The 15,738-nt window shown below is 52.0% G+C and overlaps 1 protein-coding gene across 2 annotated transcripts in view; it reads left to right on the plus strand.

The window, feature by feature from the left end:
- The first annotated feature begins 283 nt into the window (after positions 1-283).
- Cog2 (component of oligomeric golgi complex 2) overlaps positions 284-15,738 on the plus strand; it is a 33,129-nt gene continuing 17,674 nt past the window's right edge. The window contains 8 exon segments of one of the 2 annotated variants that reach the window (NM_001110494.1): positions 284-423; positions 4,970-5,131; positions 7,022-7,087; positions 8,921-9,001; positions 9,818-9,921; positions 12,349-12,457; positions 13,103-13,282; positions 15,047-15,171. In NM_001110494.1, the coding sequence (NP_001103964.1) occupies positions 352-423; positions 4,970-5,131; positions 7,022-7,087; positions 8,921-9,001; positions 9,818-9,921; positions 12,349-12,457; positions 13,103-13,282; positions 15,047-15,171 (899 nt within the window). In that variant the 5' untranslated portion in view covers positions 284-351. 2 annotated transcript variants of the gene reach the window in all.

Raw genomic sequence — 15,738 nt, forward strand, 5'->3', positions numbered from 1 at the left:
AGCAGTGACATTTTCTCCCCGGAGGCGCCCGCTCTGCGGCTCTCCCCAGGAGAAAAGAACAAGGCTGTCCCTGTCCTTGTTCTTGACGTTTCTCTGGGACAGCTGCCTTGGTGCGTGCCCGAAGCTGCAGTACCACGTTCGACTACCCGAGGCAGTAGCGCTGGGCTGCGAGCGTCGGACTCCAGTGCGCCGCTCTTCTCGCCAACAGTGCGCCGCCGCCCGCGACGCTCGTCTATTGGCTGCCGCTCGCCGCCGCCATAGGGGCGGAAGCGGAAGTGGAGCTGGGACGGTGAGGGGGCTGGACTGCCGCGTCCCCAGCGGTCTTGGCGCTGAGGGGTGGCGGCCAGCGCGATGGAGAAACGCAGGATGAACCTGCCCACCGGGCCGGACACGCTGTGCTTCGATAAGGATGAATTCATGAAGGTGAGGGCACCCGGCAGATCAGATACTGAGACCCTGCGATTCCCGGAGGCTCGAGCGGGTGTCAGGGACGCGGGATGAAAGCTGGCGGGGGTCAGGGGTGTCCAGGCTGAAATCGCTCTGACATTAAGGAGTGGGAGCTTGACAGCCTCCCCACCCTGCAGCCCAGCAGCGTCTCTGCTTACAAATCCAAACCGAAAACACGTCGCTGATAGCATTTCACCAAGCAGGCACAGCCTCGGAACGGCGCAGGCTTTGAGCCGGAACTGAAGGAGCTTAGCCTGTTAGCTGTACCTCTCCGCTGTTGTCACTTCAAACAACCCCAAAACATATTTACACCCAGTTTCTTTCTTGAGACGGGGAGGATTTTGAGTTGTAGCCCGCGCAGGTCTCTATCCTCCTGTCTCAAGCCTCCCAAGACTGACATGACAAATGTGAGTCAAAAGTTTGTGTCACTTAACAGTTGAGATTTGAGGGACCATTTCAATGCTGCTTCCAAGGCTAGGAAGTTAGAAATTCTGTTTTTTGGAACATAAAATATTAAGCAAGTGAGTCTACGTCTTACATGATTGTGTGCGTGTGTTGTGTGTTTGCACGTGGGCATACCCTGCTCCCCTTTCACATGGTAATTTTTCCCTCTGACTTAGTTGCCCTATCTCTGTTTTGATGTTTGCATTTTAGGTCACATGACCAAAGCACTGGGGTTTTGGTGTTTGGTTTTAATTTATATGTGGTTTAATTTGTATATGTCGTCTTTACCGTGCCCACATAGGTTTTCGTGTGTGATAGGCTTTTCTAGAGCCAGGGATGAAGCACTCTGATGTGTACATGTGTTTGCCTTCCTGAATTTACATGCAGAGTGTGTGTAGAAGCCCTCAGAGGCCCGAAGACTGTCGGATTACAGATGCTTGTGAATTGCCATGTGGGTGCTGGGAACCAGACTCTGGTCCTCTTATTAGAGTAGTAACGCTCTTAATTGCTGAGCCATCTCCAGCCCCAGTATGAGTTCCAATGGGATGCTTGAAAGAAGGATTCAGAAAGCCACTCTTTCATCCCTCGACTTACAAATACCTTGGAGAGAGGGTGAGAAGAGTGGAAGGTACCTGACAGGGACAGGAGTCTAGAGAAAGAAAACTTGACCAGGTATCATGGCCTGTTTGACTTTGGGTGAGAAAACTCAGTGTTCACCGTTAGCTCAGGCCTCCTGCAGGCCTAGCAACAGCAGCAGCCTCTCTGTGCTATTGCCTCAGCGTTGGGCATTGCCTGTGTCCTCCTCACTTATGCTGACGTGATGCCTCTGTTAAATGCAGTGTCTGAGAGTCAATGCCACAAAACGAGAGAAGTTAGTAAGACAGCATCAGCAAACTGGGGACGGAATGGCTGGGCTGCTCCGTGCTCTTTATGCTGTCAGCTCTCTGAGTGTGCCACACAGTTTGTAGTTCTGCTGATGGGACCAGTTTGATTGTAGAGGAAACGACACGGAACAGCCGTTGTGTGTAATGTTGGTTTTTCTAGGTGGAGCCAGAAGTTAAGGCGCTTTGTTATTTGTGCTTCCTTTAAAGAAACGTTTTATGAGTTAGCCTGGTGGCAGAAAGGGCAGGAGGAATGCCTGTTGTTCAGACTGTATGCATACATTTGTATTTTGTTCAACATGTTTTCCAGTGGCATAGATTCTTTTTTACAAGGTTAGCATATCAGATACACAGTAGGAGAGTTGAGGCTCCACGGATTGCGGTCATCTGATTAGAAACGCCTTGCCAAGATGATGACAGCCCACTGTGCAGTGGTAGCAGTTGTTTGCTCACACATCGGCCGCCCTACTGTGTGCCACTACAAGTCTTGAAAGGTGTGGCTTGGCTGTTGAGCGAGGGGAAGCACGTGTGGGTTCAGAAATTGTGCTTGGTCAGTGGTGGTTGGGGTGTGGAGCAACATCAGGACCCAGACTGGAAATGTAGGTGGGACGGGATGGGAACTGCAGTGTCTCCCAAGTGTCATACGGGGCATTCGTGTTCTGCCCAGTGTTCCTCGTGAAGCCGAGGCCACCTTTGAATGGGCCTCAGGATTATGGCATTGTGTTAGAGGGGGCTGGTGATGGCCGGCTAGCCAGTGAAGTAGGATGGAAGGCGTTGGTACTAGAAGGCAGTGGTATTGCTGACAGAGGTCAGACCATGTGCTCGCACACGCTGACATCACCTCCTTCCCATCTGTGTCAGCACGTGACGTCATTCCTGTTCAGGAAACACAGAACACCCTCACCTTGCTGATGACGTCGCCAGTCCTGCATCTGTGTGTTCCCTCCTCGTGACTGCTGTGGCCTGACCCTCTCCTATGCTGTCAGCTGCCCTGAGACATCCGCAGGCTTGATTGTCCCTTCCTTTTCTTTTTCCACAGCACACATACCCAAGTCCCACTCTGTTCTCTCTGCTACACCTTCCTACTAGCTTTCCGCCTTCCTTCCTGCTGGCTTTCTGCCTTACCTGGTTCTAGCCAGCTTCCTTCTCTGTGTGTTAGTCCCTGTTGCTCACAGTTTCTGGCTGGAGAGGTGTTATTGCTGTCTCTCTGCGTTGTTCTCAACCCTAGGACCAAACACCTGACAGGAAGCGACAGCTTACAGTTTGAGGGGTCATAGCCAGACCATCATGGCAGAAAGCACGGTGGTGGGCGGAGCTTAAGGCTGCTTGTGGGTCACTTTGCACCCGCAGCTAGGGAGCAGACAGTGGTGAATGGTAATGCTAAGCTCACTTTCTAGAAACCCCCTCACAGAGATGCCCCAACATTTGTCTCCTCCGTGGTTCTTATCCCACCAAGCTGACAGGATCAACTTTCATGCTCATCTTCCCTCCTAAACCACAGCAGGTCGCCCTCACCCCTCCGTCCCCTCACAGCTCTGGCACAGTCACCCAAGCACTCCTTTGCCCGACCTCGCAGACTGAAGCTCTTTCCCTCTGCTCTCCTCTTTCCCCTTCTTAAACAGTGATTTGCTGTCTACCCCAAGCTGGCCTTGAACTCTCGTTCCTGCTACCTCAGTAAACTAAGTTACTACTGAGTTTTAGCCTTTTGGCTAAGGACAAGGCTAGAACCAAGCTGCTTAGAATAGCTTTGATTCTATATCAAGTCGCTCTGCTGTGACAACAAGCAAGCCTAAATAAAAGTCACTTGGAATAAGACCCTTAGTTGTCAGATGTCCTGCCAAGGTCACATGCCTGCTTATACTTGGCTGGGGTTGGGGGCCGTGCTCTCCCAAAGCATCTGGCCGTGGCGCAGAAGGAGAAGCAGATGACTTCTCTGCAGGTGGATGACTTCTCTGCAGGTGGCTGCGATGCTTTGGTTCGGGAGGAAGTCTCTTTGTCTAGATGATTGCGCTGGGTGTTTGTCTGGCTGGCTGAAGTGTTGGGTGTGGGTGTTTGTCTGGCTGGCTGGTGTTGTTAACATATCTAAAGAAGTGGTGTGTGCAGACCTTAGTACTTCAGTTTAGGACTGATGAGTATCGGGGCTGGGGATTTAGCTCAGTGGTAGAGCGCTTACCTAGGAAGCGCAAGGCCCTGGGTTCGGTCCCCAGCTCCGAAAAAAAGAACCAAAAAAAAAAAAAAAGACTGATGAGTATCCATTTTCTCTTCACTGCCGTGACTCTGAAGTCACTCTGCCGGCTCCATTTCGGTGCCCATGCTCACTTTGTTTCTCTCGGTGGCGGGAGAGCCTGAGGACATCACCCTCACGTGATTCAATAAAATGGGTCTTAGCAAATTACCTGCTTCCAGTCTCCCACAGCGCTGGTTTACTTCTCACGGCAGTGAGCGCCTCTTCTCAGTCATATTCTTGGTTTATACACTGTGAGTATATATACTTGTTTATATACAGAACTATGCTGTCATAACAGTGCCATCTGAGGCCTGAACAAGTTTGGGAAGCTTACACTTGAATCTCAGAGGTGGAGCAGGTCCAGGGTAAGAGGCTCAGTCACAGGTGAACTAGACAGTGACCTGCTAAGCTGTAGGTGCTTCAGCCTCCCAGGAGCGTCTGGTGCTGGGAGGAGGACTTAGGGCCTGCGTGGCCTGAGAGACTGCAGTGACAAGTGCTGGGCTCCATGCCTGCTCCCTGGAAGCCCTTGCTGTGGACACTTGAGTGCACACTGCTGTGTTACAAAGTACACCGGAGGCGTGTGGCTGTCTGGGAGAGGCTTTAGGTGCATGTGTGAGCATGTGAAGCGCAGTGCTGAGTGGTGGAAAATAGACCAGTGCGTACCTTGTAAGGCACGAAGAGTTCATTGTCTTTTCTTTCTTTACTGGTTTTCATAGTCTATTGGCTTGAAATTTTCACACTGAACATTTAATACCTTTAAAGTTAAGGGGAGAAAACAGCCTCTGTTTTTTAGAAGAGCCTTGACTGAGTTGTGCCCCTTTAGAAACTTGAGTTGCCTGTAGAACGAGATCACAAGGAGGCCGCCTTGGCCCTTGTGGGCGCCTGCACAAGCTACAGGCCGTGTGAGTGGTGGAGGGTCCCTCGCCCCTGTCTTCATGCGCCATTGACTTGGCTTTCCTGCTCATTCCAGGAGGACTTCGATGTGGACCATTTTGTGTCTGACTGCAGGAAGCGGGTGCAGCTGGAGGAGCTGAGAGACGACCTGGAGTTGTATTACAAGCTGCTCAAGACAGCCATGGTGGAGCTCATCAACAAGGACTATGCCGACTTCGTCAACCTCTCAACAAACCTGGTGAGCGGCCTCCCCTCCTGCCAGTGCTGCAGCGCACAGGCCTTCCCTCCAGTGCTGCAGCACACAGGCCTCTCCCTCCAGTGCTGCAGCACACAGGCTTCCCCTCCAGTGCTGCAGCACACAGGCCTCTCCCTCCTGCCAGTGCTGCAGCGCACAGGCCTCTCCCTCCTGCCAGTGCTGCAGCGCACAGACCTCTCCCTCCAGTGCTGCAGCGCACAGGCCTCTCCCTCCAGTGCTGCAGCGCACAGGCTCTCCCTGTGCTCAAAAGCGCTTCAGAGACCGTACAGTCAGCCTCAGGGCTCAAGCAGTCTGTCAGTCCGTCCGTCAGTCAGTCCGTCATGGAAGAGCCGAGCTTGAGCAGTGTTTGATTTCAGTTCTTGCTCACATAAAACTCAGTGGCTTTAGGATTCTCTGTGTGCCTCTGGTTTCCTGAGATGGGCTTTGTGGCTGCTGTCACCGAGACAGAGACTCTGTATAGCCCTGCCTAGTCTGAAACTCAGATGCACCTGCCCCTGCCTCCCAAGTACCAGAGTAAAGGTGTGTGCTGCCCTACCTGACTTTTGAAACAGGGTCTCAGCCTGTTCTCCTGCTGTCCCGGAACTTACTGTGCAGCTTGGGCTGCTCACGAACTTGCACGAGGTTGCCTCTGCCTCTGCCTCTGCCTCTGCCTCTGCCTCTGCCTCTGCCTCTGCCTCTGCCTCTGCCTCTGCCTCTGCCTCTGCCTCTGCCTCTGCCTCTGCCTCTCTGCCTCTCTGCCTCTCTGCCTCTCTGCCTCTCTGCCTCTCTGCCTCTCTGCCTCTCTGCCTCTCTGCCTCTCTGCCTCTCTGCCTCTCTGCCTCTCTGCCTCTCTGCCTCTCTGCCTCTCTGCCTCTCTGCCTCTCTCTCTGCCTCTCTGCCTCTCTGCCTCTCTCTCTGCCTCTCTGCCTCTCTGCCTCTGCGCCTCTCTGCCTCTCTGCCTCTGCCTCTCTGCCTCTGCGCCTCTGCCTCTGCCTCTGCCTCTCTGCCTCTGCCTCTGCCTCTGCCTCTCTGCCTCTGCCTCTGCCTCTGCCTCTGCCCCTCTGCCTCTGCCTCTGCCTCTGCCTCTGCCTCTGCCTCTGCCTCTGCCTCTGCCTCTGCCTCTGCCTCTGCCTCTGCCTCTGCCCCTGCCCCTGCCTCTGCCTCTGCCTCTGCCTCTGCCTCTGCCCCTCTGCCTCTGCCTCTGCCTCTGCCCCTCTGCCTCTGCCTCTGCCTCTGCCTCTGCCCCTCTGCCTCTGCCTCTGCCTCTGCCTCTGCCTCTCTGCCTCTCTGCCTCTCTGCCTCTCTGCCTCTCTGCCTCTCTGCCTCTCTGCCTCTCTCTGCCTCTCTGCCTCTCTGCCTCTCTCTGCCTCTCTGCCTCTCTGCCTCTCTGCCTCTCTGCCTCTCTGCCTCTCTGCCTCTCTGCCTCTCTGCCTCTGGAGTGTAGGTAGTAGGTGAGCATTACCATGCCAGTGTGGTTGATTATTGCTTTGTGAGAGTTCTGCAGTTGTTAAGGTGACTGTTCCAATAGACTTAGAAACTCAAAGATTACGGCCCTGTGCATAGTTTGATTTCCCCACGACTTATCCGACTTAGGTGAGATGCTCCTTCGTAGACTTTGGCACCAGCCAATGGGAAACCACAGTGTTCGGATAACAGTCACTGTACTCGCTGTGGCAGCCAGGGCTTAGCAGTGAGCACTTGTCCTCAGCTCACCCCAACATCGCAGAAACCCCAAATCTCCCAAAGAAAACTTGTGTGCAAGGAGGCTTGTATGTGACGGCCTTCTTCACAGTCTTCATGAGTGGCCATGCTCTGCCAGCAGTGGCCCTGGACACTTAGATCATTCCCCTGGATTAGGGCTGATGATTTGAGCTGTCACGATTTTGCCTCTAGGTCGGCATGGACAAAGCCCTCAACCAGCTTTCTGTGCCTTTGGGACAACTACGGGAAGAGGTTCTGGTAAGTTCCCCGGCTGTTACTCAGTGTTCTATTATAAAGCACGACGCTTCTGTCTGCTTAGGAGTTCAAGATTCTAGTTCGTCTGCTGGTTTAAGTGGTCAGTGTTTGATTTTTCATCTAAAACATTGCAGATGAGTGATTCTCTGTTGTACCATGTGATGTTACCATCTGCAGCATGACTGACGTGAGGGCAGTCTTCAAGTACATGGCTTTAAAGTAGTTGGAGGAGGGGAAGGCTGAAGACTCAGCCTGTTAGTGACCAGCCACTCGCCTGGGACTGGCTTGTATCCTAATAATTGTTATAAGTATTTTCCCAGGTGATAAACAGTGTGTGGTTAGGGTCCTAGCCCACAGAGCTCTTAAACCCCAAGCAACTGAAGGAAGACACCAATTTAACAGAATACCATACGCACAAGAATTTAAATGTTTCTCCGTGCGGTGCAGCAAGCCACTGGGGTTGACTTCTGGGTGAATACTACCGGGGAGGTTGGTGTCACCTGTCCTCTGCCTGCTGGTTCATCCCACAGTCTCATGTCCCTGACCGCCAGACCCTTGGGTACTGTGAGGTTTTGACATGCTTGGCGTTCTGTCCCTAGTGACCTGTGTGTCACCTTGACCGTGAAAAGCCTTAGACCATGTCTGAACATGTGACGTGTGCGTGCAGTGTTGGGGAAATAGAGTTCATAGCAGGCGTCCGTAAGAGGGGAGACCAGGAAGGAAGCCTGCAGTGCTACCGGAGTGTGGCTTTGAGCTCGCGAGGAGCTCTGGCTGCTGGGGTACTGCTTGGCTTTTCTGAAGCTCTTCTGAATACTCTCCACAGAATGAAAGCGAGTGGTTCTGTGGTCCACTGCTGGCTTCCACATCCCTGTGACTGCCTGGAGCTCCCACAGCGCCATCTCTCAGCTTTCTATGGACTGTGCCAGTGGCCAGCTCTCATGCCGATTGTTCTCTGTTCTTCCTTCCCTCAGCCCTTCCCTCTGTCCCACCGTCTGCCTTGCTGCCACTGTATCCTGGACACATCAGTCAGGCTCTGCTGGTTTTGGTCCTCAGCCCTGAAGCTGGCCTTTGAGATCCTGAGATGGGGGTTTATTATTTGGCTTGTTAGTACTACAGTATTTTGTAACTTTTAGTGAATGATGAATTTGCTTTTCTACAGAACGTTTGTGATTTCCCCGCCTACCCTAGGTTTCATCACCGTCATCCATTCTGTCTCCCAGTTGGCCTAGTTCAGAAGCTCCTGGGTACGCGGTGACCTCTGTTCCTCTGGCCTTCCCTCCGAGCCTCCTGTCCTGAACTTCCCCATTCTTACCATGCTCTTCCCATATCACTTGAGTAGATTCTGGTCTAAAGAGGCTAACACTTGCCCCCCTGCCCCCCTGCCCCCTAATTTCTCCATCTCTTCAAAGGAAGCCTGCAGATGCCAGATGTGCCCCTCCTACTGGGAGTGGGGCTCCCCTCATTCTCTCTAGCCTTCCGTGGATCCCCCCCGTGCTTATTTGCAGATCTGCAAGGTCTTCCCCATATCTCACCCTCTTTAAATCCCAGATGCTCAGGAACACAGGCTTTGGTTGTCCTTCCTCCACTGCAGCTGACTGTGGTGTGTCTCGTATGTAACCTCTTTGGCCGTTAATCTGCCATGACCTTGGCCCTGTGTTCACTGTGCCTCCATATCCTTGGTGCCTTACAGGGATTTGTTCTGTCTCGTGCTTGGTAACTTTGTTGCTGTCTGGATATTGGCTTGGGTGTCCTAAGTCTTAGGAAATAGAATTGAATGTCTTGGTTTTATAATGTTACAGTTCATTTTTACAAAATATTTTCTTTATTATTTTCAAGAGTCTGAGGTCATCAGTCAGTGAAGGAATTCTGGCAGTAGAGGAACGGATGTCTAAGCAAGACGACATCAGGAAGAAGAAGGTACACTGTGGTGTCTACCCTAAACCTTGCTTCAGTCTAGTGCCCTATCGCCACTGTGGGGCCTGTGGTCCTCTCCCTGGGTACCGTGCTGAGTACAATGATGACATCAGTGCTTGTGCACATGGGTTTTCCCATTGCTGGTCTCCCTAAGGAGAGAGGATAATGCTAACTTTAAGGCAGTGTATTACATGCCACAAACACCCCCACCCCCACCCCAGGTCGCACATGTTCATCAGTCAGGACTTACTGAAGTAAGACAGAACTGCAGACGAGCCTGAGGGACCAGATTAAGTCAGTTAGGTAGCAAAAGTGAAGCTTAGCATGCCGTTTGTCCCCAGCACAGAGGTGTTCCTGTGCACTTTGAGAGATGGGAGCTCAGTGTCTGTCGTAGTTCATCCTCTGGGCATCACCTCAGTGGATGGAGCTTGTGTTCCCTGTGACCGCTTCGGGCAGTCTTGTCTGTAGTAAGTGCGTTTATTGACCTGACACTTGAGGGTGTAGGTTACTGTGCTCAGGTAGTTAAAGACGATAAGTATATTGGAAACTAAAATGTGGAGATGCATTTTAAGAAAATAAATATAAGGGCCAGCAGGATAGCTCACCGTCTTATTTTGTGTCATTTAACTGTGGTAGAATTTTGAAGTTTACTGTAGGAAAGCCAGAATCGAATTACACCTTGGGAACTGAGAATTGTGTAGGAATATCCGAGATGTGTGATGCCGACCTTTTCTCCCTATTAAATCGAGGAAATAACTAATTAAGATTCAGCAGCCTGATGGGTGTTTCATCTCGGTGTGTTCTTGATTGGCTTTACAGATGAGCGTGCTGAGACTTATACAAGTCATTCGATCGGTTGAGAAAATTGAAAAAATCTTGAACTCCCAAAGTTCTAAGGATGCGTCCTCACAAGAAGCAAGCAGGTACGTGTCCTTGCCGAGTTCTTCACATCCAGCCTAAAACTCGTTCTGAGTGGGACTCGATTCTGGAAAATAAAGAGAAAATCTGAGTCCAGTTTAGTGTTTTTAAAAATGACTCAGCCAGGTGTGGAGGCGCATGCCCATGACACCAGCACTGGGGGCCAGATGTCATGCTGAGGGGCCGGTGGTGTTGACTTTGCCTTGCCTGCTCCGCACCACACTGGGACAGTCCTTCCCAGGCTGTCCTCAGCCGGCAATGGACACCGTCCCCAGCTTCTTTCCCGGACACCTGCTCTGCTGCCCTTCCTGGCGTTCCTGCTCAGTCTAGGGCACAGCCTCAGGACTCTGCACTTAGCACACACCCTGGAGGCCGCTGGGACCGTGCAAGAGACCCTCGACTGAGGTTTCCAGCCTCCGCCTGGGTGCTGCAACCCACCAAGGCTCTCCAGCTGCTCCTCAGACAGTGCCGTCACGGAGGAGACATTGACTCTTGTATTTCTCCTTGCTCTGCCCAAGGCAGGAGAGCTCCACTCATGCCTTTCTCCCTCATCCAGGAAGGGAGTGCTTCTGTCCTTCCCTGCTCTCCCCTTTCCTTCTGTCTCGCATCCCCAGAACTGCCTCCTTCGCCCCGGTGCCAGCTTGGAGTCATGGAGGAGCAGTCTCCCACTATGCACAAGGCTGGCTCTGCAGGCTGATGCCGTGTCATGGCTGCACCTGCCTCCTCTTACCTTCCCCTCCATGCCAGATTAGGCCTGGCCTCCCACCCTGTCAGTCTGAATTCAAATCCCCAGGTCCCCCTTCACTATACAGTTCTCCAGAGTTACTGGAGCCTGCTGTGGCTCTGTGACGGCAGCAGGTCTGGGACTTGAACCCAGAGTCCAGACCCGTCCTTTCTCAGGGCCTTTCTTTCATTCTAACTTCTCCTTGACTGCCCATAAGGCATGACAAGCTGTGTGACACTGTGTAACTAGAAGTGAAAGCTTAAAGTGTGGGGCTTGTTGGTGACATCCCCTCCGTTGTGTGTTGGTGACATTCCCTCCGTTGTGTGTTGGTGACATTCCCTCCGTTGTGTGTTGGTGACATTCCCTCCGTTGTGTGTTGGTGACATTCCCTCTGTTGTCTTGGAGACTGTTGATCTCTCCTGCTCTGGAAAGTTTGATGCGTTCTGAATCAGAATGTACACACAGGACACACGGAGGTTACCACAGAAAGCCTCCCCTGACCTCCACCTTCCTGCTGCAGATCACCCAACAGGAACAGAAGCTGTTAGCTGACTTGAGCCCTTTCCTGTCAGATTGTTGGGTCCCTGGCATCAGGGTTCCATCCTCACTACCAATGTCAGTTGTTGGCAGGTTCCCAATAAAGATTCCCCTCAGTGCCCCTTAGGAAAGAGTAGATTTCCTGTTAACTACACCTGTGACATTGTGACATTGCTCTGTGTCACCTCTGGGAGGTTAGCTTAGCTCAGATCAGCTCTTGTCATTGTTGCAGAGGGAAGGCAAGGAAGTATTAGTGAACAGTTAGGCTGAGAGGTATTTAGATACTAGACAGAAGCAATCCAGGCTCCAGGAGAAGAGCTAAAGACAGAAGCATCTTCTGGGCAGCCTTTCTCCTCTGTGTGAACTAGCTTTGATGGTACAGTCCAGGGTCAGGCTGTCCAATGGCCTCACTGTGCTGTTTCCCCTGCCCTTATGCTAGGGACATTTTTCCTAACTCAGCTCCTCCTGTATGCTGCACTTGTCCCTTGCTGCTCTCATCCTCCCCAAATGACATTGGTGCTATAGCATGTGTTAGGGGCTGGTGCTCACATTGTATTTCCTTCCAGATACTTGCTGAATGCCTTCTCTGCAGGACCTGCAGCATACAGAGCGTGCTCTTTTAACTATTGGTTTCTAACTTTGAGCTATCGTGTAAACTGAAAGGTATCTCAGAGGTTGTGTTTATTTCTACTAGAAGGAAGCTTCAATAAATGATAAAGGTATTAAAGCTTAAAGAAGGATCAGGTAATTTAGAAGCAGGGAATTATGTGATAACAGGAAGAGAAGGTTGAGGGATCACAGAAGCAGAGAGACATACAGTCAGAGTGGGGACAGCACAGGCAGGGACAGCAAGGGCATTGGGCACAGGCTTTGGAGAGGGTGGCCTTGGAGAGGTGGCGGGACAGGGCGCCCTGTGAGCCTGGCAGCCCTGAGACACAAAACCTAGCAGCACCAGTCACTCACGGGTACTTCTTTAGCAGGGCAGCCGCTGCTGTGGCTGGAATGGGCTGGGCCTGCCCTGGGGAGGAAATAAAGATTGATTTTGACCTTGTGGCAAGGTGGCCACTGTCTCAAAGCTGAGCACTGTGGATCGAACTCATGGGCAGCCAACTGCCATGTTCTCTGGGAAGTCAACACCTGGGCAGCCATATTCTCTGCTTGTCTCTCCCAGCCCACTCTTGACTGGACAGGTTTTGGAGAGAATTGCCACAGAGTTTAACCAGCTTCAGTTTCACGCTGTGCAAAGCAAGGGCATGCCCCTTTTGGACAAAGTGAGACCCGTAAGTGTGGGCTGGGGCTGGGCTGTGGGTTGCAGAGAATCTCAGTGAGTGGTTTGATCTAGCAGCAGGCCTGGCCCTGATGGAGAGTTTCAGGATGTTGACCCCAGGCTTGGGTTGTGGCTTTGTAACTCCTATTTTCCAAGTGTCAATCCCTACAGACTTTGTGGAGACTGAGTCACATGCTGCAAGTCGTAGGGGAAGCACTGGAAATCTGGCGCCAGATGGCACAGATAACACTGAGTTTTCCCAAAGCCCTAGACTGAGCGTTTTTTTTAACCATTTAGTGTGGGTGTGGGTCTGCAGATGTCCACAGAGTCCAGGAGAAGGTTCTAAGTCTCCTGGAACTGGAGTTAGAGGTGGGTGTGAATCACACAGTGAGGGTGCGGGGAACTGAACTCTTCAAATGTCTGTCAGAAACTAATTTACCTTGTAACTTCAGAGAAAAGTGACATTCCTCATTCTGACAGTCTCCAGCCAGTGATCTACTTGGAGAACCGGTCACGGGAAGAGATTGGCTGTTACCCAGGCAGGGTTTCCCCCTTAAATGTCCACAGGCTGCCTTCGGTGGGGTCACGCACCAGTGTGCATACAGACCTTTGGAATTGGGGAACCATTGAGCGTGAACTGTCTGCTGTCTTCCCACAGCGCATAGCTGGGATCACAGCCATGCTGCAGCAATCTCTGGAAGGCCTCCTACTAGAGGGCTTGCAGACCTCAAATGTGGACATCATCCGCCATTGCCTGCGGACCTACGCCACCATTGACAAGACACGGGACGCAGAAGCTCTGGTCGGCCAAGTCCTGGTGAAGCCATATGTCAGTGAGGTCTGTGTAGGGACAGAGCTGGGTACAGCAGAAGCAAGGAGCTTGTTTCTGCATGCTTGTTTCTGCATGCTTGTTTCTGCATGCTTGTTTCTGCATGCTTGTTTCTGCATGCTTGTTTCTGCATGCTTGTTTCTGCATGCTAGCTGTGGGAGGGTCCTGTTAGCAACTGGAACTGAGTGCATTCGATGGATGTTCACGATGCAGCTTGCATATGGCTTCAGGTCTGCTGTGAATTCCACCCAGAAGGAAGGCATAGGTAGAACATTTCAGCTTTGTTTGTGGTGAACTCTACCCAATTACGTCACAAGAAAACACCGGTCTTATTGGCGGAATAGATTAAGCAAACAGCCGGAATAGCACTGGCAGTCAGAGAAGTGAGGCAGCCAGAGGGTGGGTGGGGTAATTGCCCACAGCTCTTCAGGGAACAGAAGACATTGGTCAAGGCTTGAGGAACGGGGAGGGATTGTGGGGCTGGGAAGGTGGGATGTTCAGAGATAATGTCCTTCACCTGCTGGGTCAACTGTCAGGTAGGGCATTGTGCGTCCTGCTGGGAACCGTCAGCATTTGTGATGCCAGACGGCTGGCCTGTCCTCCCACCTGCTACTGTACGTGTTTGTTATTAAGCACAGAGATTGATTTTAATCCTGGACAGCCTTAGAACTGCTAAAATATGTTTTCAGTTCCCCATGTTCTTACCTTGTTACACCCTGTAACTGTCTGTGGAGGGAAGAGAACACACCGTGCTGGCATTTGTCAGTCAGTGAGACGGACATCTCAGACACAGATATGAGCCTGAGTGTTTCACTCGCTGAGTCTGAAGGAAAGAAGTTTGGAGTTTGTGGTATACTGAGTACACTAGTTTGCTTTCTGTTGCTATGGTGAAACACCATGATCAAAATCAAGTTCAGGAAAAAGAAAGATTTTAACGTGCAGCTCCAGAGGGACAGAGTTTGTAAAGGCAGAGAGGGCAGTGCTGACAAGAGCAGGAAGATGGCCGCTTGCGTTTTTATCTGGTGCAGGAGGCAGAGGGCAGGAACAGGAGGTGGGTAAGACTGCGAGCCTCAAAGGACGCCCATAGTGAATACTTCTCTACAAGGCGCTGCCGCTGAGAGCCCAGCACTCGAACATGAACCTGTGGGCAGCGTTTCTCATTTGCGGATACCAACAAGTAACTTGTAGCCTCCTGTCTTTTAAAACTTAATGGATTTTTGTTATATTATACTTTGAGTTTCGTTCTTATAGCCAAAAATAAAATATAGGCATGAAATATTTTTGTTTGTCTGCCTCAGACCCTGTCCTAAGCCCCGTAGTGACAGGAGAGGCCAGGCTGCAGGAACTGAAATGGGTCCTTGCTCTGACCTAGGCCTGTTCTGGGGAAAGCAAGTTCTTCATCCTCAGGCCAATCTCTGCTTCCTCCTTCCCCACTTCAGGTCAGAGCTACAGGCAAACATAGCAATGGTTCTGAGTGTGACAGTTAGGGTTATTATTTAGGAAATATACAGCCGACCTGCAGGTGAGGATCCACACCTCTAGCCTACCAGCACCAGGGAGGCAGGGGCAGGCAGGGGCGGGCAGATCTCTCTGAGCTTGAGGCCAGCCTGATTTCCTTAGTGAGTTCCATCTAGCTACTCAGGGAGAGTCTTAAACAAAAACTAACAGACAGTAACAGCTGACCAGAGAGCGGCCCAAGTGCCCCTCCCACCTTTGTGGTGTCTACTTCATGGCTTCTGAATGCCATCCTTAAGTAGTTTCCGTCTGTCCAAGGTGATTGTTGAGCGGGTCGTTGATTCTCATCCCAGTGGCCTGCAGCTCATGTACAACAAACTCCTGGAATTCGTCCCTCACCACTGCCGCCTTCTCCGGGAAGTCACAGGAGGAGCTGTGTCAAGGTGAGCTGCACCCCAGGCTAGCCCAGTGAGCAGGCCGCGTGTGTCACTGCCCCTCCCCTGCTGGCGGAAAGCAGTCTGAGTTTAAGTGCAGGATGAAGCCAAGGCCCAGGCTGGGTTTCTGGCTGGAGCCCTCCGCACTCCTCCATGTTCCTTTTCTCAGCTGCCTTCTTCCCAAGTCCAGTTTAAACTGAAAGTGCGTTCTTTTCATGGCCCACATCCTGTTCTGTATACAGAGTGGCCATGTATGTGCCAGACCTAGCTCCTATCTGCCATCCAGCTGCCCAGGCCTAATGTCCACAGTTCTCCTTCCTACCTCCTACCCACCATCCAGCTGCCCTAGTGTCCACAGTTCTCCTCCCTACCTTCTACCAACCATCCAGCTGCCCCAGTGTCCATAGTTCTCCTCCCTACCTCCTACCCACCATCCAGCTGCCCCAGTGTCCACAGTTCTCCTCCCTACCTTCTACCCACCATCCAGCTGCCCCAGTGTCCACAGTTCCCCTCCCTACCTTCTACCAACCATCCAGCTGCCCCAGTGTCCATAGTTCCCCTCCCTACCTCCTACCC

This window comes from Rattus norvegicus, chromosome 19 (assembly GCF_021556685.1).
Source record: "Rattus norvegicus strain SHRSP/BbbUtx chromosome 19, alternate assembly SHRSP_T2T, whole genome shotgun sequence".
Classification (NCBI taxonomy): Eukaryota; Metazoa; Chordata; class Mammalia; order Rodentia; family Muridae; genus Rattus; species Rattus norvegicus.